Here is a 25,511-nt window from a genome sequence, read left to right on the forward strand (position 1 = left end):
AAGCTCTTCCCCAGAAGACATGGACCATGGTACACCCCCACCAAACGTGAAAATGGGAATCCGAGACCTTCTGCATGCAAAGCAACTGATCTACCACTGAGCTGCACCCCCCCCCATAACAAAGCCTAACTTTCTCCATCAGCTCCCTCTTTTTACAAAAGGAACACATTGTAATGACACTGGACAAGCCCTTAGTGTTGTCTTAAGTTACTCTTCTAAATCCCTTCCCAGGGGGAGGCTTTTCATAAATGCGGGGGGGGGGTCCGTTTTTCGCTGCCTCTGCGGGGAATTGAACCCAAGAATTTCTCATTAAATAAACAGAAATATAGAGCTCGGTTGCTGTGAAGTGAATTTCTGTTTTCATGAAGCGGGAGGCGGATCTCCTGCCCCTCCCCCTCCCTCTGGGTCAATGAGCTCCGCTTCCTAGAGAGGCAGGAAATTTGTTTTCCTTTTTTGCGGGGTGGGGGGAGGCTATTTGTAGGGGAGGGGTCTCCGTCTTCTTTCCCGGAGGAGAAGCGGACTTGGAGAAGAGGAGAAAGAGGTGCCGCATATTTGGGGGTTATTTGGGGAGGGGGGTGGGAGAAGGATTTGCTTTGCCTCTCCCTGAATCTACAAACAGGGCAGCTGGGAAAGGAGGCGGGAGGATTGCGGGGGGGGGGGTAGAAAGGAAAGCAAGGAGGGGATCCGTCCTTTCCCTGTGGGAATCAGTGGGGGTGGGGTGGATGCAGGACATCCTGTGGCTTCCCCCTCCCCCAACATGGTTTGCATTGCTAAATCCTTTTTGAAGTGCAGAGATCAAGCCAGGCTCCCATGGTGCCCCCCCCAGTGGAACTTAATTACAAAGGGATTTGCAGCCCCACCTGTGCATGTTGACTCAGAAGTCAGTCCTTCTCCGTTCAAAGGGGGGGGCAGCCCCATTCCGCCTAGTGATGCTCCTCTCTGTTTAACACCCTCCATCTCCCTTCTCACTCCTGCCCCCCCATCGCTCCCCCCAGGCTCTGCCTCCTGCGTCAGGGAGCCAGTCGGGAGGGGAGGGGAGGGGTGAGCTTCTCCAGGACCCTGACCTGCCCCCCTCCAAAATCGCTGCTGAAGCCCCTGCCTCAGTGGGGCTCCTGGTAGAGCCGGCTCCATGGGGGAAGATATGATGTGAAAAGGCAGCGGCTGATTGTGAGAAGGAGACTAAAGGAAACAAGTATTTGCTTCTTGGGAAGGGGGTGACCCCCCCATTTCGGCAGAGTGGGGGACAATGGGGGAGGGTTTGCTGTCCTGTTTATGTGCCCCTGAAGTGGAGGGAAGAGGCACATTTTAGATTGCCTGGAGCTTGGAAAAACGCCTGGAGCTTGGAAAAAACACCTGACCGGTTTCCCTCCTGCTAAGCAAAGAAAACGGGTAAATGTGTGGCGGGATTTAAAACTAATCAGGCAGGTTCAGGTCTGTGCTCATGAGGGACCAGTTTTGACCCCCTGGTTATTTTTCACCCTGTCCTATCTCACAGAGTTGGGAAGAAAGAAGCGCATCTCCTTTCTTTGAAGTACAACTGGGACAGTCCCGGAAGTGGCCAGTTTTACGCCTCCTCCGAATCTCCTACAGGCAGTGCAATGGCCTCTGGTGGAGAGGAAAGAGGAGTCAGGCAGCTTACTCAGGTAAGGAAAGAGCTTTGGGGAATCGGATAGGAGAGAAGAGCGGCACAGATGGGACCACCCAGCCTCCATATGTGTTGAGTGGGGATGATGGGGATCTAAGAGAAGCTCTGTTTTCTTCTTCTTCCAGGCCCTCTTGACCTTTGTGGAGGTGGCTGTGTTTTTCACGGAGGAGGAGTGGGCTCTGCTGGATCCTGGCCAAAGAGCTTTGCACAAGGAAGTCATGCAGGAGAATTATGACATGGTGGCCTCTCTAGGTAAGGACACATTTTTATTCCTCCTGGCTGTTTGACGTTGAAGTTGCAAAACTACTGTTTGAGCCATTTATTCATGCCTTGTCTTCCTCTTTGGCGAAGCCTCGTAGCCGAATAAGATTGTCTTCCATGAACATGGTCATTAAGACCATTGTGTGTCCATAAGTGACTGTAGAGTCCAATTCTGGATCCACACATCCTTCCACAGTAGGGACATAGGTTTCCAGGCAGGAGTTAATTACAGTGAGCCTTTGCCAAATGTGCTTTCCTCTTAGCTTGTTTCTCCCTTTCATCCTGAGTTTGTGCTTCTTCAAAGTCCATGACGCCTTTGGTAAAGGTTATTCTCCAATTGGATAACAACAACAACAACAACAACAACAACAACAACAACAATTTATAATTTCTACCCCGGCCATCTGGCTGGGTTACCTCAGCCACTCTGGGCAGCTCCCAATAATTTTTTAAAAATAGAATGAAACATTAAAAACTTCCCTAAACAGGGCTGCCTTCAGATGTCTTCTAAAAGTTAGATAGCTGTTTATTTCCTTGACATCTGATGGGAGGGCGTTCGACAGGGCAGGCGCCGCTACCAAGAAGGCCCTACCTGTTTCCCTGTAACCTCACATTTTGCAGTGAGGGAGCACTCACAAACCAGTGTTTCCCAATTTTCTGTGCTTATACTGCATTTTTAAGATTTGCCTTGAGACCGTCTTTAAGCCTCTTTTGTTGTGCACCGGTATATCAATTTCTATTCTTAAATTGGGAATAGAGTGGTTTCTTTGAAAGACAATAATCAGGCATCTGAACAATATGACTAGCATACCAAAGTTGATGTTGAAGATTGTACTTTATAGCAACACTGTACTTTTGTCAGTAGGTAACTCTTCATAAGCTGATAATGTGGTATGAATTCGCAAAAAACCTCTCTATGTATAATATACAAAGAGACACCATACAAATAATGGTGGCATGAGCCTTCCTTGTCTACGTCATTTATTAGCTTTTAATGGGCCACCAGATACTATGCTGTCTTTGCTTCACAAGATTAATCTTTTTCAATATTTTTACAGTCACATATGACATAAACAGCACTTCTGTTTTACTAATTCCTCGTAGCAGAGACATTCATACAGCGGTACCTTGGGTTACGAACTTAATTTGTTCCGGAGGTCCGTTCTTAACCTGAGGCGCGTTTTCGCTAATGGGGCCTCCCGCGCCGCTGCCACATGATTTCCGTTCTCATCCTGGGGCAAAGTTTGCAACCCAGAGCAACTACTTCCGGGTTAGCGGAGTTTGTAACCCGAAGCTTTTGTAACCCGAGGTACCACTGTATTCAAGTCTGAGCTCATCTTCTCACTTGGAACAGAAAAATAAAGGTATGTTGTCCTGGACCAATTGAGAGGTACATATTTCCACTTTGCTGTGAGACTGTACCTTTCTATGTCTCCTTTCAGTGTGTACGAATATAAAAAGAGCCTTTTTGGATCAGAACAAGGGCCCATCTTTTACAGCATCCTGGTGCAGGTTTAGGTGATGTGAACAGTTTCCTGGAATGTATCTGCGAGATATTACAGATCAGGGAGGAAGGAGAAAACTGAATACAGAGGCGTAGCATTTTCACAGGAGGGGTAAGATGGAGAAAGTGTGTCCCTCCAGAGGTTGCTGCACTACAACTCCCATCATCCCTGGTCATTGGACTTCTTTTATTGGGTTGATGGTTCTTAAATTCCGGCCACAACTGGAGCGCCATAGATGCCTCAAATCAGCACAGAAGGTTTCTCTTGGTATTCAGTGTTACATGTGAGTTGAAGGTAAAACTGGATACTAAGGGTTCTGGAGATTATTTTCAGATTTCCTTTCTTTTCCTAAAAATGTGGTACATGGGAGAGGGAGGAATGCTGGAGGTGTTCGAATAGGAGAAGGTGCTGATTGGTCTTGCTGAGTGTTAAGTTCTCTTGTTGTTTTTCTTGAATACCTAACAATATTCTCTTTCTCTCCCACTTTCAACCAGGTGATGGAGAAGACAACCAGAATTTTGACGGGCTATCTGTAAAGTACTTCAGCATGAGTGAACACCTTAGCACACAACTACAAACTCATACAGGAGAGAAACCCTTTAAATGCATGGAGTACGGAAAGAGCTTCAGTGAGAGTGGAAATCTTACAAGACATCAACAAAGTCACACAGGGGAGAAACCATTTAAATGTATGGAGTGCGGAAAGAGCTTCAGTCGTAGTGCAAGCCTTACTATACATCAACGAACTCACACAGGAGAGAAACCATATAAATGTATGGAGTGCGGAAAGAGCTTCAATCAGAATGCAAACCTTATTGTACATCAGCGAACTCACACAGGGGAGAAACCATTTAAATGTATGGATTGTGGGATGGGTTTCAGTGAAGGTGGAACACTGACAAGACATCTACGAACTCACACAGGGGAGAAACCATTTAGATGTATGGAATGTGGCAAGAGCTTCAGTCAGCGTTCATACCTTACTATACATCTTCGAACTCACACAGGGGAGAAACCATATGAATGTTTGGAGTGCGGAAAGAGTTTCAATCAAAGTGTACATTTGAGAATACATCAACGAACTCATACAAGGGAGAAACCATATAAATGTTGGGAGTGTGGAAAGTGCTTCAGTAAGAGCGTAACTCTTAGAAAACATCAGCAATCTCACAGGGAAGCAATGGTTTAAATGTTAGAGGAGTGTGGAAAGTTTTTCAATTATAATGGAGTTCTTAATTAATAGCTACAGACTCTCATAGGGAAGAACCCATTCAGTTTTATGGAGTGTGCCAGGTTTTCCCCACAGAATTCATTTTGTCTCTCTTATTTGGAAAATCCATTGTAAATGCATGAAGTATGTTTTATGTTCTGGTGTTTGTATGAAATATTGAACATATATGTATTAAAGCAATGAAGGTAATATCTCATAATCATAAGTATAATGAAAGATACAATGTACTGTTAGGGTTGTGCAAAATGCGACACTGGAATGCTCATTGTGAGTGAACATGGTCTTTGGCAAAGTTGGGAATGGAGAGTTGTGAAAAGTGGAGCATGCCAGTGGTGTTTAGGAAGCAGGATTGGCTCTGGAATCCTAGAACGGTAGAGTTTAAAGGGACTGCAAGGGTCTTCTAGTCCAATTCCCTGTTATAAGAGCAGCAGTGTAATGGCTTGAGTTTCTCCTACAGAAGCGAGACATCTCTGGCAGTAATTATCTCAGATTTATTGCTGCAACATGTAAATCACTGCGGAGCTCAGACCTCGGCGTCTTCTCCCAAGTTTGCTGCTGCCATCTGAGCTCTGCCCCTTCCCAGCAATGAAAACCCCATAAATCCACAACAGCATGGCCATAAACCTGTACGTTCAACTGCTAAAATATACACCCAGTATGTACCAATTGAGATTTATGTTACTGCTTTATGAATGAACACTGTTTTATGAATGGACTGTGTATTTTGTGAATTACCTAAGAGCCACCAATAGGGAGCTCTAAAGTGTGACAGCTAACCTATCAGGTACTACCAAAAAGCGATCCCTATTGTTGAAAGCAGGGAACGCTTCAGCTCAGCCTTTGCACTGTTAACTGAACACCCCCTGCTGTGCAGATAATGAAGAAAGCTTATAAATTCTACCCCTTCTGGTTTTGATTGGCAAAACCTGTTGCATTGTTTCAAGAAAGTGTCAAAATTGTATCCCCTTGTACTTGACAGTGCTGATGGACTACTAACCTTTGAAAAATCACATAAAAGCAATGCCATAACCAATTCTCCCCATTTCAATGACATTTTGCTTCAAAAGGAAAGGCGGACTGGGCTTTGCCTTCCTCCATAATCCTCTAAGTGACAGGTCACATACTCACCTTGGATACCACCCTCCTCCAGAATCCTTGGGATATACAGTCAAGTACAGAGCACCCCTCCCTTGAGGGGAAGAATGAACATCCATTGATGGGTTTCCTGAGGCCACGTGTTCCCACAGCCCATACTCAGGAAGGCCAGAAGGCAAGGATATGCATATATAGTTTTATTAGTCTTTAGGTGGTGGGTACTTAAGGTGTTGGGAACTTGATCTGATACCCGGGGTGTCAGGAGTCCAGTTCCTGGCTTGATAACACAGTGAGCATATTTCATTAAAGGATAATTTATTGTCACAACGAACAGATAACTCTGGATGGCTCTAACATGGCCATCGCCATGATTAATCATGATGACCCTTCTAAAGTCTGCTTCCTACAAGACCTTAAGTAACTGAACTTTTTCCTCTGACGTCTTTTGCCCTGCCTCCTATCTTGTAGCCCTCCCATTTGCTGAGACCTGGGACTAAGAGGGTCAGCTCTCTCCTCCTCCTTATTCTCTGAGGGACTGTCTCTTCGCTCTTTGCGCTTTGCTTTTCGAAAGTGTTAGCAGCTTGCCCTCCGTCATTCTCTTATCAATTTCCATTCCTAAGGGTGGGGGAGTTGGCACTAGGCTATGCTCATCCTGTCTGGCAGTTAACTCTCTCTCTTCCTGGCTACTTCCTTCACTGGGAGCTGTCTGCAAACCTTCCCTGCACACTGGCTCATTCATGACACCCCCCCAAGGTCCTCTCCCTGCTCCCCTCCTTGTGAGGGGCGCTGCCAAAGCCTCCCCACCATTCATTCTCACTCTCTTCCCAGTAACCTCCCCCTTGTGGGTTTTCCTGTACTTCCAATCCCCAACCTACCTCACTCTCTTCATCTTCTTCCCACACCTCATACTCTTCCTGCCACCCTCTTGGTTTGGGTTTGTTGGTGAACCTGCGGTGAAACTCCACCGGCAACCTAGGGGTTTGTACGTTCCCGGAGTCCTCCGATGGATTTTCCTCATCCCCGTACCCCTTCCAAGACACTAGATACTGCAATCTCCTCCTGCTCCAGCGAGAGTCCAGCAGTTGCGGCACCTCATATTCAGGTTCCCCCTCTACCATTATAGGAGGAGGTGGCAACTCTTTTGGCGGTTGATACTGGTGCAAAGGCATCACGGGAGACAAGGACAAATGAAAGACAGGGCGTATCTTCATGGATGCAGGTAGTTGAAGCTTGAACAACACAGGGTTAATTTGCTCCACCACTTCATACATCCCCACCCTCTGAGGATCCTGCTTAGGACTCTGCCCCTTACTCGGCAAATCTTTGCTAGACAATCACACCTGGTCTAATACAGACTCTCACAGGGGAGAACCCATTTAGATGTATGGAGTGTGCTAAGTTTTCCCTGCAGAGTTCACTTTGTCCCTCATCAACAAACTCATATAGGGAAAAATCCATCGTAAATGCATGGAGTGTATTTGATGTTCTGGTGTTTGTGTTGAAAGTTGTACGTATATGTATTAAACCAATGAAAATGTCTCATAATAGTAAGTGTAGTGAAAGAGATAATGTACTGTTAGGGATGTGTAGAATTTGACTCTGGAGTGCTCATTGTGAGTGAGCATGTGCTGAGAGTCCATTGATATTTTGTCTTTGCAGAGAGAATTGGGAATGGAAAGTTGTGAAAAGAGGAGCACGACAGTGGTGTTTAGGAAGTAGGATTGGCTCTGGAATCCTAGAACTGTAGAGTTGAAAGGGACTCCAAAGGTCTTCTAGTCCAATTCCCTGCTATAAGAACAGCATAAAGCCCATTTTTATAATTGCAACAAAGGAACAATGAAAACACAGAAAGACTGGAAAGTAATCCTTAAACAATCCTACATTGTTAATATTTTATAAATTATATAACGCGGTTAATATTTTATAAATTTTTCCATCATTTCGCAATAACTGTAGTCTAGCTGCTGTGAACAGAAAGGAAATTAATTCTTTAGACTGAAGTGCAGAATTTGGGGTGAAATCTAGTTATAATAAGGCAAGTGCTGAATAAGGACAGATAGATGGTTTAGAGATTTTGGAGGTCAGATAAAAAGCTCTTCCCCAGAAGACATGGACCACGGTACACCCCCCCCCCAACGTGAAAATGGGAATCCGAGACATTCTGCATGCAAAGCAACTGATCTACCACTGAGCTGCACCCCCCATAATAAAGCCTAACTTTCTCCATCAGCTCCCACTTTTTACAAAAGGTACCCATTGAAATGACACTGGATCACCATTTAGGGTTGTCTTAAGTTACTGTTCTAAACCCCTTCCCAGGACAAGGCTTTTTAGAAATGGGGGGGGGTCTGTCTTTCGCTGCCTCTGCGGGGAATTGAACCCATGAATTTCTCCCTAAATACACGGGAATATAGAGCTTGCCGGCTAAGAAGGGAATTTCTGTTTTGCAAGGAGGGTGAAGCGGATCTCCTGCCACATCCCCTCCCTCTGGGTCAATGAGCTCCACTTCCTAGAGAGGAAAATCCACTTCAGCAGGGCGCACTTTCTAATCTGTGCAGCCTTCTCTTATTGACAACATTTGCTGCCTAGGACTGTTACAGAAATGTTAGTAATTTTGTATTAACAAGGGCCAATCCTGTTCCAATAGCAGCAACCATCACACAGTCATTCCTCCCTCTTTCCCTGTGCAAAACTCAGACAAATTTTGGCTGTTCTGTCCTGGTTGCTCTGCAGTTCATAAGACTGAACTTCTATTGTCTTCAAGGTTGACAGCGTATGAATCAATATGGCTGATGTCAGGGATCTAGCAGGGTCAGACGCTTAAGAGGGGCCTGCCTCTGAGAGCGAGACTGACTCTGAGAATGAGAGATCGCAGCCACCAGCAGGAGGGAGGAGAGGGTGAAATGCTACGTAAGGGGAAGGGGGGAAGGACCGGATATCGCTGGCCTTTGTGTTGTCTGGGAAACTGAGACTGAGCACTTCGTACCCAAGAATGGTAGGCATTTCCTGCACTGAGATTATTACAGCTGACTTGACCCAACAATCCCTTGCCCTCACACACACAAACGAAACCCACTGCAGCCCATGTATCAGTTTGCATTTTGTAGTACATTACTGAGCACAATTCAAAGTGTTGGTGCTGACCTTTAAAGCCCTAAACGGCCTTGGCTCAGTATACCTGAAGGAGCGTCTCCACCCCCATCGCTCTGCCAGGACACTGAGATCCAGCGCCAAGGGCCTTCTGCTGGTTCCCTCACTGCGAGAAGAGAGGTTCCAGGGAACCAGTCAGAGGGCCTTCTCGGTGGTGGCGCCCACCCTATGGAACACCCTCCCATCAGATGTCAAGGAAATAAACAACTATCTGACATTTAGAAGACATATGAAGACAGCCCTATTTAGGGAAGGTTTCAACGTTTGAAGTTTTATTCTGTTTATAATGTTCTGTTGAAAGCCACCCAGAGTGGCTGGGGAAACCCAGACAGATGGGTGGGGTATAAATAAATTATTATTATTATTATTATTATTAATCTGATGTGCAGATATCTTTACCGTTCTGATTAGTTCAAGAAGGTTCAAGAAGCTTCTCTGTGTGAAAAAAGGTTTATTTCTATGTGAGAGAAGCAGGAAGAAGGTTCATTATTGGTTATTTCTCTGGGAAGCTGAGAGCCAGTGTGGTGTAGTGGTTAAGAGTGGTAGTCTCGTAATCTGGTGAACCGGGTTCGCTTCCCCGCTCCTCCACATGCAGCTGCTGGGTGACCTTGGGCCAGTCACACTTCTTTGAAGTCTCTCAGCCCCACTCACCTCACAGAGTGTTTGTTGTGGGGGAGGAAGGGAAAGGAGAATGTTAGCCGCTTTGAGACTCCTTAAAGGGAGTGAAAGGCGGGATATCAAATCCAAACTCTTCTTCTTCTACTGCTGTTTAAACTGGTTCTGTTATCTGTTCTGTAAGGTCATGTTGACTATAATAGTAAGACCCTGGGTTCTCACTCACTTTCTGTTTTCTGTCTCTTTGTTCTAATGTTCTATCTCTGTATGCTGTGGTGTTAAGGTTTAGACTTATTTTAAGTTTTGTAAGTTTTATTGTAAGTGCTTCAACTGGATTTTTATGGACTGTGCCTGATTGTATTGGATTTGTGACCATTTATGCCCATTTGCCTTCAGTACCAGTAAAGCTCTGCTGATGAAGTACAATTGCCTCTGGACTATTTTTTGGAAATTCTGCTACATGTTTAAGGTTTTTTTCTCCTCTGGCACTGACGCGACAGTATATACTTTTGTAACTCAATAAAATATTTAATTAAAAAAAAATTAAACAAAAAATGCCAGTATCTGAGATAGGCTAGATCAGTTCTGGCCTCTTATTGAGGGGAGACCCAACTCAGATGAGCCGCCAGAATCCCAGGAGGAAGCCCTTTATATCCTCAAGACTCATTTGCCTAAAATGTTTATTTTATTGTTTGGTAAATGTGTGTCAACTTTGTAGATTCCCATCATACGTTTTACCTATCTCCATGATGTAGCAGGTTTCATGTTACCTTTCTCCTAATTTAGCTATATTCATTTTATACTTAGCCAGCTATGTTTGCAACATCTTAAGCAGCTTCTGAAATTCATCTATGAGTAATGAGCAGTTTAACTCAAGATACAAGAGCCTGGTACAGGAATGATTTAAAGAAATAACGGGGTCCCCTGGTCTCCACAGTTGCCATTGCTGAAGAACTGGGAGTCAGAAACTCTTTGAGGTCTACTGCAAATCGTCCAGATATCTACCAGTAGATCTTTTTCTGTCTCTTTTCCATCACAAATGTGTCCAGGATCCAGATTTCTTCTTAAAGATCCCCACAACAAGCTTTGATGAAATGTCTCATTTAGCTTTTTATTGTCAGGTGCTCCTTCATGTTCAGATCAGGCCTTAGTATAATAATGTAGCATTTGGGAACGAAGATGCAGCCCAGAAGTCCAGCACTGGAGGCCAAGATGGAAAAGACCTGCACAGCTACCATGTATTTCCCTTTGGTGCTCAGGTAAGTGGGCACAAAGGACACCCAAACACTGCAGAAGACCAGCATACTGAAGGTGATCAGCTTGGCCTCATTGAACGACCCAGGCAGCTTCCTGGCTAGGAAAGCCACTGTGAAGCAGATGGCAGCCAGGAAGCCCATGTAGCCAAGGGCACCATAAAACATGGCCACAGACCCTTCATTGCATTGCAAGATCATCTTTCCAGGCTGCGAGTGCATCTCAGATTCTGGAAAAGGGGGAGAGATCCCCAGCCAGGTGCTGCATATGATAACTTGGACACTGGAACAGGAAATGACAATGGAGTTGGCCAAACACTTCCCTAGCCATCTCCTCACCCTGTTTGCTGGCTTAGTTGCCAGGAAAGCCAGAACCACAGTGATGGTTTTTGCCAAGATAGAAGAGACAGCAACTGAGAAGATGATGCTGAAGGCTGTTTGTCGGAGAAGGCAGGTCCCTTTCCTCGGCTTCCCAATGAAGAGGAAGGAGGACAAAAAGGAGAGCAGGAGAGACATGAGGAGAATGTAGGAGAGGTCCCGATTGTTGGCTTTGACTATTGGTGTTTCCTTGTATTTAATGAAGATTCCTAACACAAAACATGTGGCTAAGGATAAGAAGAGGGCAAGGGAAGCCAGGAGGCTCCCCAAACATTCTTCACAGGACAGGAAGGTTATTACTTTGGGGGCACATTGGTCTCGGTCCTCATTTGGATGCTGATCTTCTGGACATTTGGTGCATTCATCAGCATCTGCAGCGAGGAAAACACACTTCAGTCTCCTAATATCAGTCACAGGCCTACAATGGTCTGAATGCTGTTTCAGTTGTGGGGAAAGGTGGGTCTATGGGAGAGATCAGGAAAGAACACTGTTGTGTTGGAAAGGAGAGAAGCAAACATTCACTGCTTGATAAGTCTCAGTCCACTGACTTAGTCCCCCAAAAAGATATTGTGCAGTGTGGCTGGAAACACACTCTTTGTGAGATACTTCAGAGCTGTCTCTATTAAGGTTACCACAATTTCTGTAGTTGTCACATGAGTAAAAGTGAGGCTTCGAAAGAACAATTGGTACCTTAAGTAAGGTACACTACCACCCACCCATCAGCTTATATATTGCAATGGTCAAGGAGGCAGAAGTGGTTTCCATTCCATAGAAACCACTTCTCTTTTTCAGTGGTGTTATTGTGGATCCGAGGGAAGCCCCCTGGCACTGCCCAAGTCCCAGCCTGCATCCCCATTTGCCAAAGCAGGGTGCAGGCTAGGATCCGGTTCCTGATAGGCAGCGGGGGCTTATGCCCTCACTGCCTATCAGGAAGGGCACCAAAGTTCAAGTTCTCTTGTCGGGGCTCCAGTGAAGCCTCTGCCGTCCCGCAACGCTGCTGCACCAAGAGGGGTGAGCGGACTTAACTCAACCTTCCGAAACCACAGGTTCAAATACTAGTGTGGGGCTGTTGGAGAGTTCCTGGTAAATACAGCTGTGCTGCTTTTTGGACCCTGAAACACCAGAGTTTTTGGAGCAGTGTTCAGCCCCTTCTGAAGGGTGACATCAGCTGAAATCACTACTGCATTAGGTGATTGATAACTTGTCAGCAGCTCCCAGCTGCTAATTTTCGCTTGGGAAATAAAGATATAGTGGAAAGGTCAGGGGAAAAAAATTCTGGACCCCTGGATTTTTAGGCCAGTTTTTAGGCTTGCTGGCTTAATGAGTTGACTCGGTATAAAGGCAACTTCTTGTCATGTTCCAGTATTGAGAAGCAGGTATATTAATCCCAACTTTATTATATAGTGACGCTAGAATATATATTTTTTAAAAAATCACATATTACATTTGGATCTGACGATTCCTCCGAGGAACTTGGGGGCAGTATTATTTTGTATCACCATCACCATTCCTGAACTGTTGGAGACCTCTGAGTAATAGTCAGGTCCTCTCACTGGCCCTAGTGCTGACTTGACACCGTAGCTCACCAATAACCCTCCTGAGATCACAGGTTTGGTGAACCCAATGCGCCCTGTCTGTCTTGTGCACTTTTCCCTCAACCATCAAAATACCCCCCAGTATCAGATTCACTGTCATGTACTCCCTGCAACAGGGAGGTGACCTTTGAATGCCTTTGTATACCAGTTGCTATAGATCACATGGGGGTTGGGGGGGGGCTGTTCTTTCTATGCTGCTTCTGGTCTTGCCATGGGAATCCTACTGGCCTCTCAGAACAGGCTGCTTTGCTCTCCTTAAGCAAGGGTCTTCTGATATCCTTGAGGCTGCTTATGATTTAAATTTTTATTGATTGGTTGATTTGCAAGATATTTTACCTGTCTGTCAGTTAGACTGATGGGTGGTATAATAGAAGACAATATAAGAAATGAGAAAACAACAGTACAGTGGTACCTCTGGTTGTGAACGGGATCCGTTCCGGAGGCCCGTTTGCAACGTGAAAAGAGCACAACCCGCAGCGGCGCGTCTGCGCACGCAAAGGTTGCGATTTGCCGCTTCTGCGCATGCGTGTGATGTCATTTTGCGCTTCTGAGCATGCACAAGCGGTGAAACCCGGAAGTAACCCTTTCCGGTACTTTGGGGTTGCCGCGGGACGTAACCTGAAATAACTTAACATGAAGTGGATGTAACATGAGGTATGACTGTAGAAAAATCATAAACCAGGGTTCTGCAGAGCAGCAACCATTAAATCCAGATTTACTCTTCACGTGTGAGCTAGTGGGCAAGTAAAATTTTCTGGTGCTAGAAGGACATTGCCGACTAACAACAGCTGAGCCCTCTCTGGGAATGACATTCCATACAAACATTATGTTCAGCCTGGCTCAGAAATTACCCCCATCCTTCCATCGAAGGCCATTTTCTCGAAGATCCTCTCCTACCTTCCTGAGTGGAGATGGTCCCTTCAGAGCAGGGAGAACAATCATAGCAGCAGGGCGGCTTCCCTTCCTGAACTTTTCTGGAATATCCAGGGAGACAGCTTTCTGTGCATCTTGATCGAGGCACCATCTAGGCATGAAGAGAATACTGAGCACTAAGGAGAAAGTGATAGGTGCATTTGTGTCTTTGGACACAGAAAATAGAATTTTGGAAGGATACTAGAGAAGAGATATTTACTTCAAGGGACAATTACATTTGGGGGTAATTCCATTTTCCTTTAGTTTTTGCAGACCAGCATGGCAGAGAAACCCTTGTGGTGTTTCTGCTCTTTTACTTTAACACTGATAATCTCGCTTTTCTATAAAATACAGCATGAAAAATACAAAGAACAAGAACTTAAGTAACTAATCTACAGTACTAGGATAACAGGTAACAACAAAGAGGAGCATGAAATAAACCACCTTAAAAAGAACAGCAGCAATAAAACAAGTCCTCAAGCTGTTGCCATCACATCTGCTACTGGATTACAGAGTTTTGAAATAAGGAATGGCTGGCTGGCTGATTTCTGCCACTCTGAGGTTAACTGTTTTCATGCTGCCCTGTTGATTGACCAAATAGATGAGGAAGCCCTTACTATACTTCAGCCTTACACAATCTGATGCCCTTCAGATGCCTTCAGCCAATGCTGGCTAGGGCAGATGCAAAATTTTTGGAGGGCACCTCTTTGGAAAGACGCCTATCCCACCGCGAAATCTTATTCATGCATACCCATTGAGCTCCATTAAGCTCAATGGGACTTAGCTCCAGGGAGGTATCTAGAGCTTAGCATATGTCACAGGTAATAAAATGACACATAATTTTCCTACCTTCTTAAAAGGCTTGGACCATACAATTGCTTCCGGGTTTATGGTGAACTTTAGATCTGGGGAAGTTTGTCTCTCTATGCTCCCAATCTTCACTCTGGCACGAGAATTATTAGGAAACATCACCCAATTCACGATATCAAATCCAATGGCCAATGCTCCAGTCTCATCCAAGTTCTGTCCACCAGCTGAAGTATTAGAAGAGAACCGGACTTCTTTCAAGTAAGGATGAAGCTACAATGACAAAGGAAACTCCAACATTGAGAGAACATGAAACCGAAACCATGTTGGATAATTCAGCCCTGTTTACACTGCATCCTGATCTCCTCTGAATAAAACCTACAGTGGCTCCCAGTACATTTCTGAGCACAAGACCAATTTTTGGTGCTGACCTTCAAAGCCCTGAACAGCTTTGGCCCTGAATACCTGAAGGGTGTCTCCACCCCCATCGTCCAGCCTGGACACTGAGATCCAGCTCTGAGGGCCTTCTCGGTAGTTGTGCCCGCCCTGTGGAATGCAGCTTTGAAAAAGGGAGTGAAATATATCAGATAATTCCCCAACATCTTTCTCCACAAACCTCTCTCACAACAAACACAGTGCTGTTGGATTATTTTAATATTTGTTCACATATACTGTTCACTGCATTTTTAGGGAAACTTCCCTGGGGTCATATTGATGTGATGGAGGGTGGCTTATAAGTTTGTGGAAATAAAATGTACCACTGCTGTGTCTGAATCATTGTAAGGCAGCTTCCTCTATCTTTGCTGCTAGTCAGTGTGGAATATGTTAAACTAGGTGGATCATTGGTTTGACACAATATAATGAGCTTCCTAGGCTCATATCTTGATGATTCTGGAGCTGGGATAATGAATGGAAGTTTGCAGAAGGCAAAAGACATACCTGCCATGGCTGTAGCCTTTCAAGTTCCAACTTGTTTCCAGCACCCACTGTCAACATCCATTTTGAGCTGGATGAATATGCAGCATTCAAGGCCTCAGCCACAACTTGCACACTGTAGTAATTGACATAGTTGTCTTGGGACTGAATTTTTTCAATCTCCTCCTGGGGCAGCATCTTCAGATTATCCTTCTCCTTCTCCCTGCACCTTGTCCAACCCCTCACAGCCAAGGCATGCTTTGAATATGAACAATTAAAATTTTCTGCCCAAACGCTTAGACTCGCAGCGGACATTGGCTTATAGTAGTCCTTTTCTGTCCTTCTTTTGGTCTTCAGTATAAAGGACAAAGAGCCATGGGCATAACGGAAGGATTCGGTATCATAGAACAAGATTGTGTTCTGTAGAGCTGTGGTTATCCAGACTTTACCCCCAGTTTGTAACCTTTCAAGGAAGGATTGTACCTCAATGATTATATGAAGTCCATATTGAGAGCCTGTGTAGTAAACAAATACATTGACTTGTCTCCACACTGCAGGCTGTTCATGGGGTAACCATAGCCAAGTATATAGTAGTACTCTTTTTGTGAAGGCAACACAGATTTTGTTGCTGGTCATCAAGGGTGTCAAGGTACTCAGGAACTTTTCTCCATTGTCATTGTCTGGAGCAAAGAGACCAACCCATGTCCACCTGAAATGCAGCAGGAGTTGGACCATCCCCAGGTGCTGAGTTTCTTGCTTTGGAACCATGCGATAGACAAAAGGGGATTGGACATCATCCTGAACTAAGCTGTAGCTGAGCTGTTGAAATGAAAAGAGACTCGTGCATTGTTTTTCAGGACAAAGATTGGACGCTTCTGTGTGAAAGATTCATTTACTTCCTCCCTCTCAAAGAGTCTGGGAACAAAGACTCAGCCACTACCCTTTTAATCTGGTGAATTTCTATATGTTAATCACCTGATCTAAGGTTAAACACTCACGTGTTAGCTAGCAGAGAATAACAACAGTTAATTATCAACTCAGTTAGAACTCCCAAGTTCCCTTTTGCTCTTAATTTTGCATCAGTGGCATCTTCCAGTTAAACCCTTTCACCAGTACACATAGCCATTCCCATTTCAGTGTCAGTTAAACTAATTCTGCTTAACACACCACACAACAAAATTGGCGAAGAGCCATGCCGAAGAGCATCCGTTTTCCATGCAGAAGAGCTAGCGTCAATTTAGTTATTGAAATACTTTTATATGGCTCTTCGCCTCCTGAAAAGCAATGTTTCAAAGTGATGTAGAATGTAAAGTAAGCAGTAAAATCAGTTGCATAACTTGTTCTTTCACGAGGTAGCAAATGTTGCCAGATGTGTTTGTTATGAACCCAGTTCTTACCTGTGGGATCTTGTAGGTGCCCAGCATGCTTGCAATGTATGTGGAGATGTCGGATTCACCCCCTTCAAGAAATGCCAGCAGTTTTTCCCGTCTTCCACAGCTGTAGTTTGGAATGTTGATTTTCCCACCAGCAAGGAGGTCTGTCAGGGCATCAGAAGTTGTTCTTCCATCAAAATAAGTATCATAAATGCTGTAGCCCAGGGTGATGTTGGGTAAGAGCATGGGGTTATGATTGATCTCCTGAACAGCAAGAAGGAAGGAAAGAATGTGCCAGTCCCTCCCATTCATCCGGCTGCAAAAAAAGCACATCACATAGTCATCCTCAATTTACTGAAAATGAAAGTCAATTGCTTCTCTTTGTACTAATTGAAATAAAAATGAAAGGACACCAGAAGTATCTTAGAAAGAGAGAAGGATGGGGTGGGTGAAACAGAACATGAATCAGTCCTTTTCCTGGTGACCTGCCTTGGATGCTTTAGTTGAGATTCCTGTGTTGCAGGGGGTTGGACTAGATCAGGCTTCCTCAAACTCGGCCCTCCAGATGTTTTGAGACTAGAGTTCCCATCACCCCTGACCACTGGTCCTGCTAGCTAGGGATCATGGGAGTTGTAGGCCAAAAACATCTGGAGGGCTGAGTTTGAGGAAGTCTGGACTAGATTGTCCTCAGGGTCCCTTATAACTCTACAATTCTATGCTCCTATGACCTCCTTGGCCACCCCATCAGGTCCAGTGGTTAGCAGCTGCCACTGTATCTGAGAACCTCTCCAGGCATGGTATATTGCACAAAAATTGGTTCCCAAATAATGGTTTGCATATTTCTAGTGGGAGCATGGGAAAAGCAGCCCAGGATAGTTTCATCCCTTTCATATCACAGATTTTAAAGCAAGGAGGGTGTTTGTTGCTTTTGTATAATACTGTAATCCTACCCACATTTTCCAATTGTACGTGATCCCACAGAATGAAATGCTCCGTCAGTCTTCAAACAAAAAACAGGAGATAGCAATTCATCAGGAAAAACAGAAAATATAGCGCTTCATCAGAAAATAGAGGCTGACCCGGGTACATCAAGAGAATTGGAGAGTGAGTAGGAAGCAGAAATATGTCAATGCCTTATTACTTACGACTGAAGCTTGCTATACGGGGTGCTTGAAAAGGTGAATGGAGAGAGATCTTTAATGTATTTCAAAGGTGTGACTCCACTAATGAGGTAGTCTCCTGATCTGTAGAAATTCATAACAGAATTTTCATCCCTGATCAGATTCAGTGGACATTTGGCCTTCTGCTGCATTCCGTAGGTGGCAAGAGGCAGCAGCAGAAGCAATGTTGTCATACTGGGTCTGCCTGCTACACGTCCCTTATGACTTCCTCCCAACTCCACAGCCAGCTAATAAGAAGAAACCCCAAACTCTTTTGAGAAATACAGGACTTGAGAAATACAGCTCTGATGCTAGGTTCAATCCCACTAAACTCTGCACGTAGAGCTGGGAATGTTCTGTATCTGGAGAGCTCTCACTCAGTAGATAGTACTGAGCTACATAGCTCAGCTTCCTGTATTCTGAGTAAGCTTCACGCACACTTATCTCACTCCTTCACCTGCCCTGTATCTTGGCCCCAAATATTCTATGGCACATGAGGTACTTTATGCACCAGGCATAGTGGAATAAATAACATCCTTCTGAGCCTGACTGTGATATTTACATTATTGTTCCCATAGGTAACATTGAAAGGGGTGTGAGGGAGTCATTTGGACTCTGGAAAAAATAAGCATAGATAACTGTAGTTCTGATAATTATTAAGGGAGAAAGATCTCCTCTGAACTTTATGGGAGCAGGTGCAGAGTAGGGGAAAAACATGTTTACTCAATACACTGAGGTGGATCATGGAGGGAGAAAACTGAGTTTGGCTAACTTTTATTGACATCAGAAGAGTTCTGAAACTGGATCAGACCAAGGGCCCATGAATTCCAGCTTCCAGTTCTCACAGTGACCAGTCAGGTGCCCCAAAGGGAAGCCAACAAGCAGGAGATGAGGACAGTGGCGATTCCATACATGTGATTCCCCTAAACCTGTACAATCCTACCTCCAACTGTGGAAGGGGAATATATCCATCTTCATGAATTTGTCTGAACCTCTGCTTTTATTTTTAACAAGATTTATATATCACTTTATTGTAAACACCCCCTCCAAGTGGTTTGTGGCCATGTTTTATGTTGCCCTTGGCTACATGGGCTTCCTGGTTTTTTTTTAAAGAGATATTTATTAAAATTTTCCATTGTAATACATTAAAAAATCAAAAAACAAAAAACAAAAAAGTTTAAAACACATAGAATTCACAAACCTTATTTTCAATAACATATTTCCCTGACTTCCCCACACCTCCCCCACTTGTATTCCAATTCAAATTGTTGGTTCAACAAGTTCTTGTCCCTAATTTTTAACCTTTTTATATTTTATATTTAGTTCATTTTGAAAAACCAATTTTGCCTTGTAAACATCAATGATTATACATCAGTGCTTATTCTTAAAACCTTTTTCTAAAGTCGGCCTAAATTCCCTTCCACGATTTCCTCAATTCTCATACAAATAACAAAACAAAGTAAAAGCAAAACAGATTATAGTTATACACCCTTTGGATTCTCAAACTCCACCCCCCCTTCCCGGTTCCAATCCCCAACAAGCGTCCATCAGTCAATCTACTATCAGCCTAGAGACCTCACGTCCGAGGCTCTTAATTCTCTCTCAATTCCTCTCTGCCGGTTTTTTTGATAGTCCTTGATATTAAACACCAAATCTCGGAGAAGCTCTAGTCCAATAGGGTCCATATTTCTTCCAGCCAGACCTCCATACTTAAAAGTGGAGCCTGTAATCCAGGAGTTTGGTCATGTGGCAGGCTTCAAGTTAAATAAGTTTAAAACTAAGGTTTTGGAGAAAAACCTGACGCCAATGGAGAGAGAGAGGTTTCAGAAAGAGACAGATTTAACATTGGTAAAGAAGGTAAAATACTTGGGGGTGAACATGACTGCTAAGAATGTAAATTTGTTTAAAGATAATTATGAGAAATGTTGGTCAGAAGTGAAGAAAGATTTAGAAATTTGGTCGAATTTGAAGCTTTCCTTACTTGGTCGAATTGCTGTTACTAAGATGAATGTATTGCCGAGAATGCTGTTTTTGTTTCAATCACTGCAAATTATTGACAAGATGGACTGTTTCAAGAGGTGGCAAAGAGATATCTCTAGATTTGTCTGGCAGGGCAAAAAGCCCAGAATAAAACTTAAGATACTTACGGATGCTAAAGACAGAGGGGGGTTTGCCCTGCCGGACCTTAGACTTCACTATGAATCAGCAGCTTTTTGCTGGTTGAAGGAATGGCTACTTCTTGAGAACACTGATATTCTAGATATTGAAGGCTATGATAATGTATTTGGGTGGCATGCATATTTGTGGTATGACAAGGTTAAAGCGCATAAAGCATTCAAAAACCATATTGTCAGGAAAGCACTATTTAATGTCTGGATAAGATATAAAGATTTTTTGGAGAATAAAACTCCAAGGTGGTTATCACCTATGGAAGCGAAAACTATGAAAAAACTTAATATGGAGGCTAAATGGCCAAAGTATTGTGAAATTTTGGAACAGGAAGGTGACAAGCTGAAATTGCAGAGTTATGAGAAGCTTAAAGGGAAGGTGCGAGACTGGTTACATTATTTTCAAATAAGAGAGGTTTATAATCAAGACAGAAAAATTGGTTTCCAGGTGGAAAAATCAAAGTTGGAAACAGAATTGCTAGAACCCAATGCTAAGATATTATCAAGAATGTATAATTTGCTGTTGAAATGGAGTACTGAGGAAGAAACGGTAAAATCTGCCATGATTAAATGGGCACAAGATATAGGACACAATATTATGTTTGCTGACTGGGAGCAGTTGTGGACCACTGGGATTAAATTTACGGCATGTAATGCCTTAAGAGAGAATATTATGAAAATGACGTACAGGTGGTACACGACCCCAGTCAAGCTTGCAAAAATTTACCATTTGCCCGATAATAAATGTTGGAAATGTAAAAAAATTGAAGGCACATTCTTTCACCTTTGGTGGACGTGCCCGAGGATCAAGGCTTTCTGGGAGATGGTTTATAATGAATTGAAAAAGATATTCAAATACACTTTTGTGAAGAAACCAGAGGCCTTTCTCCTGGGCATAGTTGGCCAATTGGTGCCAAAGAAGGATAGAACTTTTTTTATGTATGCTACAGCAGCAGCAAGAATACTCATTGCAAAGCATTGGAAGACACAAGAACTACCCACCTTGGAAGAATGGCAGATGCAAGTAATCGACTATATGGAAATGGCTGAGATGACTGGCAGAATCCGAGACCAGGGAGAAGAGTTGGTGGAAGAAGATTGGAGGAAATTTAAAATTTATTTACAGAAGCAGTGTAAAATGTATGAATGCTGATGACATTGAAATGAAATGAAGGGGTTTTAGTGACGAGAGTAAAAGTTTGAAATTATAAATTTGGGAGGTAGGATACTTAAGGACAAAGTGGTAGATATGAATTTGCTGAACCAACTGTCAAAAAGGGATACAAAAAAGGGAGACGTGAGGAAGTCAGGAAAATAAGTTAATCAATGTTGAATAATTAGAAAAGAGTGATTTGTGTTTTTTCTTATTTTACTTTTGTGTGTTGACTGGTGTTTTTTTTCTTTTTTTTCTTTTCTTTTTTTCTTTTTTAGGTTAAATGTTTGTATTTTATGTATTTTATGTATTGTGAAATCTTGGTTTTGTGCTTTTATTGTCCTTTGTTTGGTGATGTCTTTCCTTATTGTTAAACTTAATAAAATATTATTATAAAAAAAATAAAAATAAAAGTGGAGCCTGAATCTTGTTTCTTACTCCTTTCAAATCCAAATGTCTCCAAAGCTCCAACTTCCACCTTAATCAAATTTGTAATCCTTGGGTCTTCAGACCTCCACATAAGGAGATCTCTCCATTCTTCAGTCTCCAATTCAGACCAAATTTTCACCATCAAGTTCTTATTTTTCTTTGTAGCCATCATGTCAGGCCTCTGGCTCTCCTTTATCATCTGCAAAGTTACAGCTCCTCCTTCCTCCTTCTTAAGAGAGAATATTATGAAAATGATATACAGGTGGTACATGACACCAGTCAAGCTTGCAAAAATATATCATTTGCCCGATAATAAGTGTTGGAAATGTAAAGAAAATGAAGGTACATTCTTTCACCTTTGGTGGACGTGCCCAAGGATTAAGGCTTTCTGGGAAATGATATATAATGAAATGAAAAAGGTATTTAAGTATACCTTCTTGAATAAACCAGAGGCCTTTCTCCTGGGCATGGTCGGCCAACTGGTGCCGAAAAAGGATAGAACTTTCTTTATGTACGCCACAACAGCAGCAAGAATACTCATCGCAAAGTACTGGAAGACACAAGATATACCCACCCTGGAAGAATGGCAGATGAAAGTAATGGACTACATGGAATTGGCGGAAATGACTGGCAGAATCCGAGACCAGGGAGAAGAGTCGGTGGAAGAAGATTGGAAAAAATTTAAAGACTATTTGCAGAAATATTGTAAAATTAATGAAAGTTAAAATGATGTTGGATTGAAACGAAGTGGTTTTAGCAATAAGGTTAGAATGAATTTGCAAAAATAGATTGATAACAGATGAAAATATAAAGTTACAATGTGTTAAGACATTGGATTAAGATTAAAACAAAGAGGGAAAGGATTTGCTGAACTAAATATGTGAATTGGAATACAGAAAAGGGAGGTGTGAGGGGGTCAGGGAAATAAGTAAATGAAGTATAAGCTATGAAAAGATGGACTTGTTTTTAATTGTTTGTTTTTCCTATTTTGTATTCCGTAACTTTTTTCTTGTATCTCTGTACTTTTGTATTTTTTTTATTCTTTTTCTTTTTGACATCTATTTTGTAACCCATTTATTCTTCTAAAACCTTAATAAATATATTTTTTAAAAAATAATTAAATGGTTTCTCCCGGTGTGACTTTGCCAGACATTGAGTTTCCTACTACAAATGAAGCACTCTCCACACTCCGTTTACAGTGGTGCCCTGCAAGACGAATGCCTCGCAAGACGGAAAACTCGCTAGACGAAAGAGTTTTCCGTTTTGGAGGTGCTTCGTAAAACAAATTTCCTATGGGCTTGCTTCGCAAGATGAAAATGTCTTGCGAGTTCCTGCGGGTTTTTCCCCTTCCCCCCCTTTTTGTAAGCCGCTAAGCCGCTTATCCGCTAAAAGCCGCTAAACCGCTAATAGCGCTAATCCGCTAAGCCGTCAATGGGCTTGCTTCGCAAGACGAAAAAAATGCAAGACGAAGAGACTCGCGGAACGGATTCTTTTCGTCTTGCGAGGCACCACTGTATATGGTTTCTCCCGCGTGAGGCCGTTGATGTGCAGTAAGTTTTTCCCCTTGACTGAAACCCTTCCCACACTCCAAACATTAATAATAATAATAATAATAATAATAATAATAATAATTTATTATTTGTACCCCGCCCATCTGGCTGGGTTTCCCCAGCCACTCTGGGCGGCTTCCAACAAAGATGAAAAATAAACTAAAATGTCACATATTAAAAACTTCCCTGAACAGGGCTGCCTTCAGATGTCTTCTGAATGTCAGGTAGTTGTTTATCGCTTTGACATCTGCTGGGAGGGCGTTCCACAGGGCGGGCACCACTACCGAGAAGGCCCTCTGCCTGGTTCCCTGTAACTTGGCCTCTCGCAGTGAGGGAACCACCAGAAGGCCCTCGGAACTGGACCTCAGTGTCCGGGCAGAACGATGGGGGAGGAGACGCTCCTTCAGAAATACTGGACCGAGGCCGTTTAGGGCTTTAAAGGTCAGCACCAACACTTTGAATTGTGCTCGGAAACGTACTGGGAGCCAATGTAGGTCTTTCAAGACCGGTGTTATATGGTCTCGGCGGCTGCTCCCAGTCACCAGTCTAGCTGCCACATTCTGGATTAGTTGTAGTTTCCGGGTCACCTTCAAAGGTAGCCACACATAGAGCGCATTGCAGTAGTCCAAGCGGGAGATAACCAGAGCATGCACCACTCTGGCGAGACAGTCCGCAGGCAGATAGGGTCTCAGCCTACGTACCAGATGGAGCTGGTAAACAGCTGCCCTGGATACAGATTTGACCTGTGCCTCCATGGACAGCTGTGAGTCCAAAATGACTCCCAGGCTGCGCACCTGGTCCTTCAGGGGCACAGTTACCCCATTCAGGACCAGGGAATCCTCCACACCTGCCCGCCTCCTGTCCCCCCAAAACAGTACTTCTGTCTTGTCAGGATTCAACCTCAATCTGTTAGCCGCCATCCATCCTCCAACCGCCTCCAGACACTCACACAGGACCTTCACCGCCTTCACTGGTTCTGATTTAAAAGAGAGGTAGAGCTGGGTATCATCCGCATACTGATGAACACCCAGCCCAAACCTCCTGATGATCTCTCCCAGTGGCTGCATGTAAATGTTGAAAAGCATGGGGGAGAGGAAAGAACCCTGAGGCACCCCACAAGTGAGAGCCCAGGGGTCTGAACACTCATCCCCCACCACCACTTTCTGAACACGGCCCAGGAGGAAGGAGCGGAACCACTGTATGACAGTGCCCCCAGCTCCCAGCCCCTCAAGACGGTCCAGAAGGATGTTATGGTCGATGGTATCAAACGCCGCTGAGAGATCCAGCAGAACTAGGAAACAGCTCTCACCTTTGTCCCTAGCCCGCCGGAGATCATCAACCAGTGCGACCAAGGCAGTTTCAGTCCCATGATGAGGTCTGAATCCCGACTGGAAGGGATCCAAATGGTCTGCTTCTTCCAGGCGTGCCTGGAGTTGTTCAGCAACCACTTGCTCAATCACCTTGCCCAAGAATGGAAGATTTGAGACTGGGCGATAATTGGCCATCGTGGCCGCATCTAAAGATGTTTTTTTAAGAAGCGGTTTAATAACCGCCTCTTTCAGCGGGTCTGGGAAGGCTCCCTCACGGAGGGAAGCATTCACCACCCCACGAAGCCCATCGCCCAGTCCTTCCCGGCTAGCTTTTATAAGCCAGGATGGGCAAGGATCCAGGAGACAGGTGGTTGGCTTCACTCGTCCAAGCAGCCTGTCCACATCCTCAGAGGTAACAGATTGGAACTGATCCCACACAACTTGACTAGACAGGACTCTAGCACTCTCCCGCCCTGGCCCTGCTCCCACGGTGGAGTCTACTTCTTCCCGAATCTGAGCGATTTTATCTGCAAAAAACTTTGCAAAATCATTGCAGGAGATCATGTGGCCCGTACTGGGCCCCGATGTCGCAGGTGGTTCCGCTAAATTGTGAACCACCTGAAAAAGTCTCCTGCTGCTGTTTTCTGCAGATGCAATAGAGGCGGCGAAGAAGGTCTTCTTCGCCGTCGCTATCGCCACTTGGTAGGCTCGACGTTGAGCTCTGTGTCCGGTCAGATTCAGAATGAGTTATCCGCCACCGGCACTCTAGCCGTCTCAACGATTATTTCATTGCCCTCAGATCCGTGGAAAACCACGGGGATGTCCGGGCTCCATGCAATCGGAGAGGGCGCTTCGGAGCCAAACAGTCAATAGCCCTGGTTAACTCCACATTCCATTTATATGGTTTCTCCTGTGTGAGTCCATTGATGTACAGTTGTCACGAAAACAGAGTTAAGTCCCTTTTCACCTTTATCATAGTGTTTTCAAGAAAGACAAAATGATACAA

At 44.1% G+C, this 25,511-nt stretch overlaps 2 protein-coding genes across 2 annotated transcripts; one reads left to right on the plus strand and one right to left on the minus strand.

Annotated features, from left to right (window-relative positions):
• The first annotated feature begins 486 nt into the window (after window positions 1-486).
• LOC310757292 (uncharacterized protein) lies at window positions 487-5,353 on the plus strand. Its single transcript, XM_083602610.1, has 4 exons — window positions 487-541; window positions 1,496-1,643; window positions 1,771-1,897; window positions 3,906-5,353. The coding sequence occupies exons 2-4, from the start codon at window positions 1,599-1,601 to the stop codon at window positions 4,598-4,600; spliced, it is 867 nt and encodes a 288-aa protein (XP_083458736.1). The 5' UTR covers window positions 487-541; window positions 1,496-1,598; the 3' UTR covers window positions 4,601-5,353.
• Window positions 5,354-9,653: 4,300 nt separating this feature from the next.
• LOC310756517 (vomeronasal type-2 receptor 26-like) lies at window positions 9,654-18,988 on the minus strand. The gene is made up of 6 exons (XM_083600720.1): window positions 17,881-18,988; window positions 16,760-17,051; window positions 15,387-16,181; window positions 14,490-14,720; window positions 13,626-13,752; window positions 9,654-11,504 (listed from the first exon to the last, which is right to left on the minus strand). Exons 1-6 carry the CDS (start codon window positions 18,087-18,089, stop codon window positions 10,606-10,608), a joined length of 2,553 nt encoding a protein of 850 aa, XP_083456846.1. The 5' UTR covers window positions 18,090-18,988; the 3' UTR covers window positions 9,654-10,605.
• Window positions 18,989-25,511: the final 6,523 nt, after the last annotated feature.

This window comes from Podarcis filfolensis (genome assembly GCF_964270895.1).
Source record: "Podarcis filfolensis genome assembly, chromosome: 2".
Taxonomy (NCBI): Eukaryota; Metazoa; Chordata; class Lepidosauria; order Squamata; family Lacertidae; genus Podarcis; species Podarcis filfolensis.

Excerpts from the sequence above, each read along its gene's own strand:
- LOC310757292 (XM_083602610.1), top strand. The coding sequence starts at position 1,599 with ATGGCCTCTGGTGGAGAGGAAAGAGGAGTCAGGCAGCTTACTCAG. Across the intron at positions 1,644-1,770 it reads GAGTCAGGCAGCTTACTCAG|GCCCTCTTGACCTTTGTGGA; the intron begins GTAAGGAAAGAG and ends TTCTTCTTCCAG. Across the intron at positions 1,898-3,905 it reads TGACATGGTGGCCTCTCTAG|GTGATGGAGAAGACAACCAG; the intron begins GTAAGGACACAT and ends ACTTTCAACCAG.
- LOC310756517 (XM_083600720.1), bottom strand. The coding sequence starts at position 18,089 with ATGACAACATTGCTTCTGCTGCTGCCTCTTGCCACCTACGGAATGCAG. Across the intron at positions 14,721-15,386 it reads AAAGGCTACAGCCATGGCAG|CTTCATCCTTACTTGAAAGA; the intron begins GTATGTCTTTTG and ends TTGTCATTGTAG. Across the intron at positions 11,505-13,625 it reads GACCATCTCCACTCAGGAAG|ATGCTGATGAATGCACCAAA; the intron begins GTAGGAGAGGAT and ends TCCTCGCTGCAG.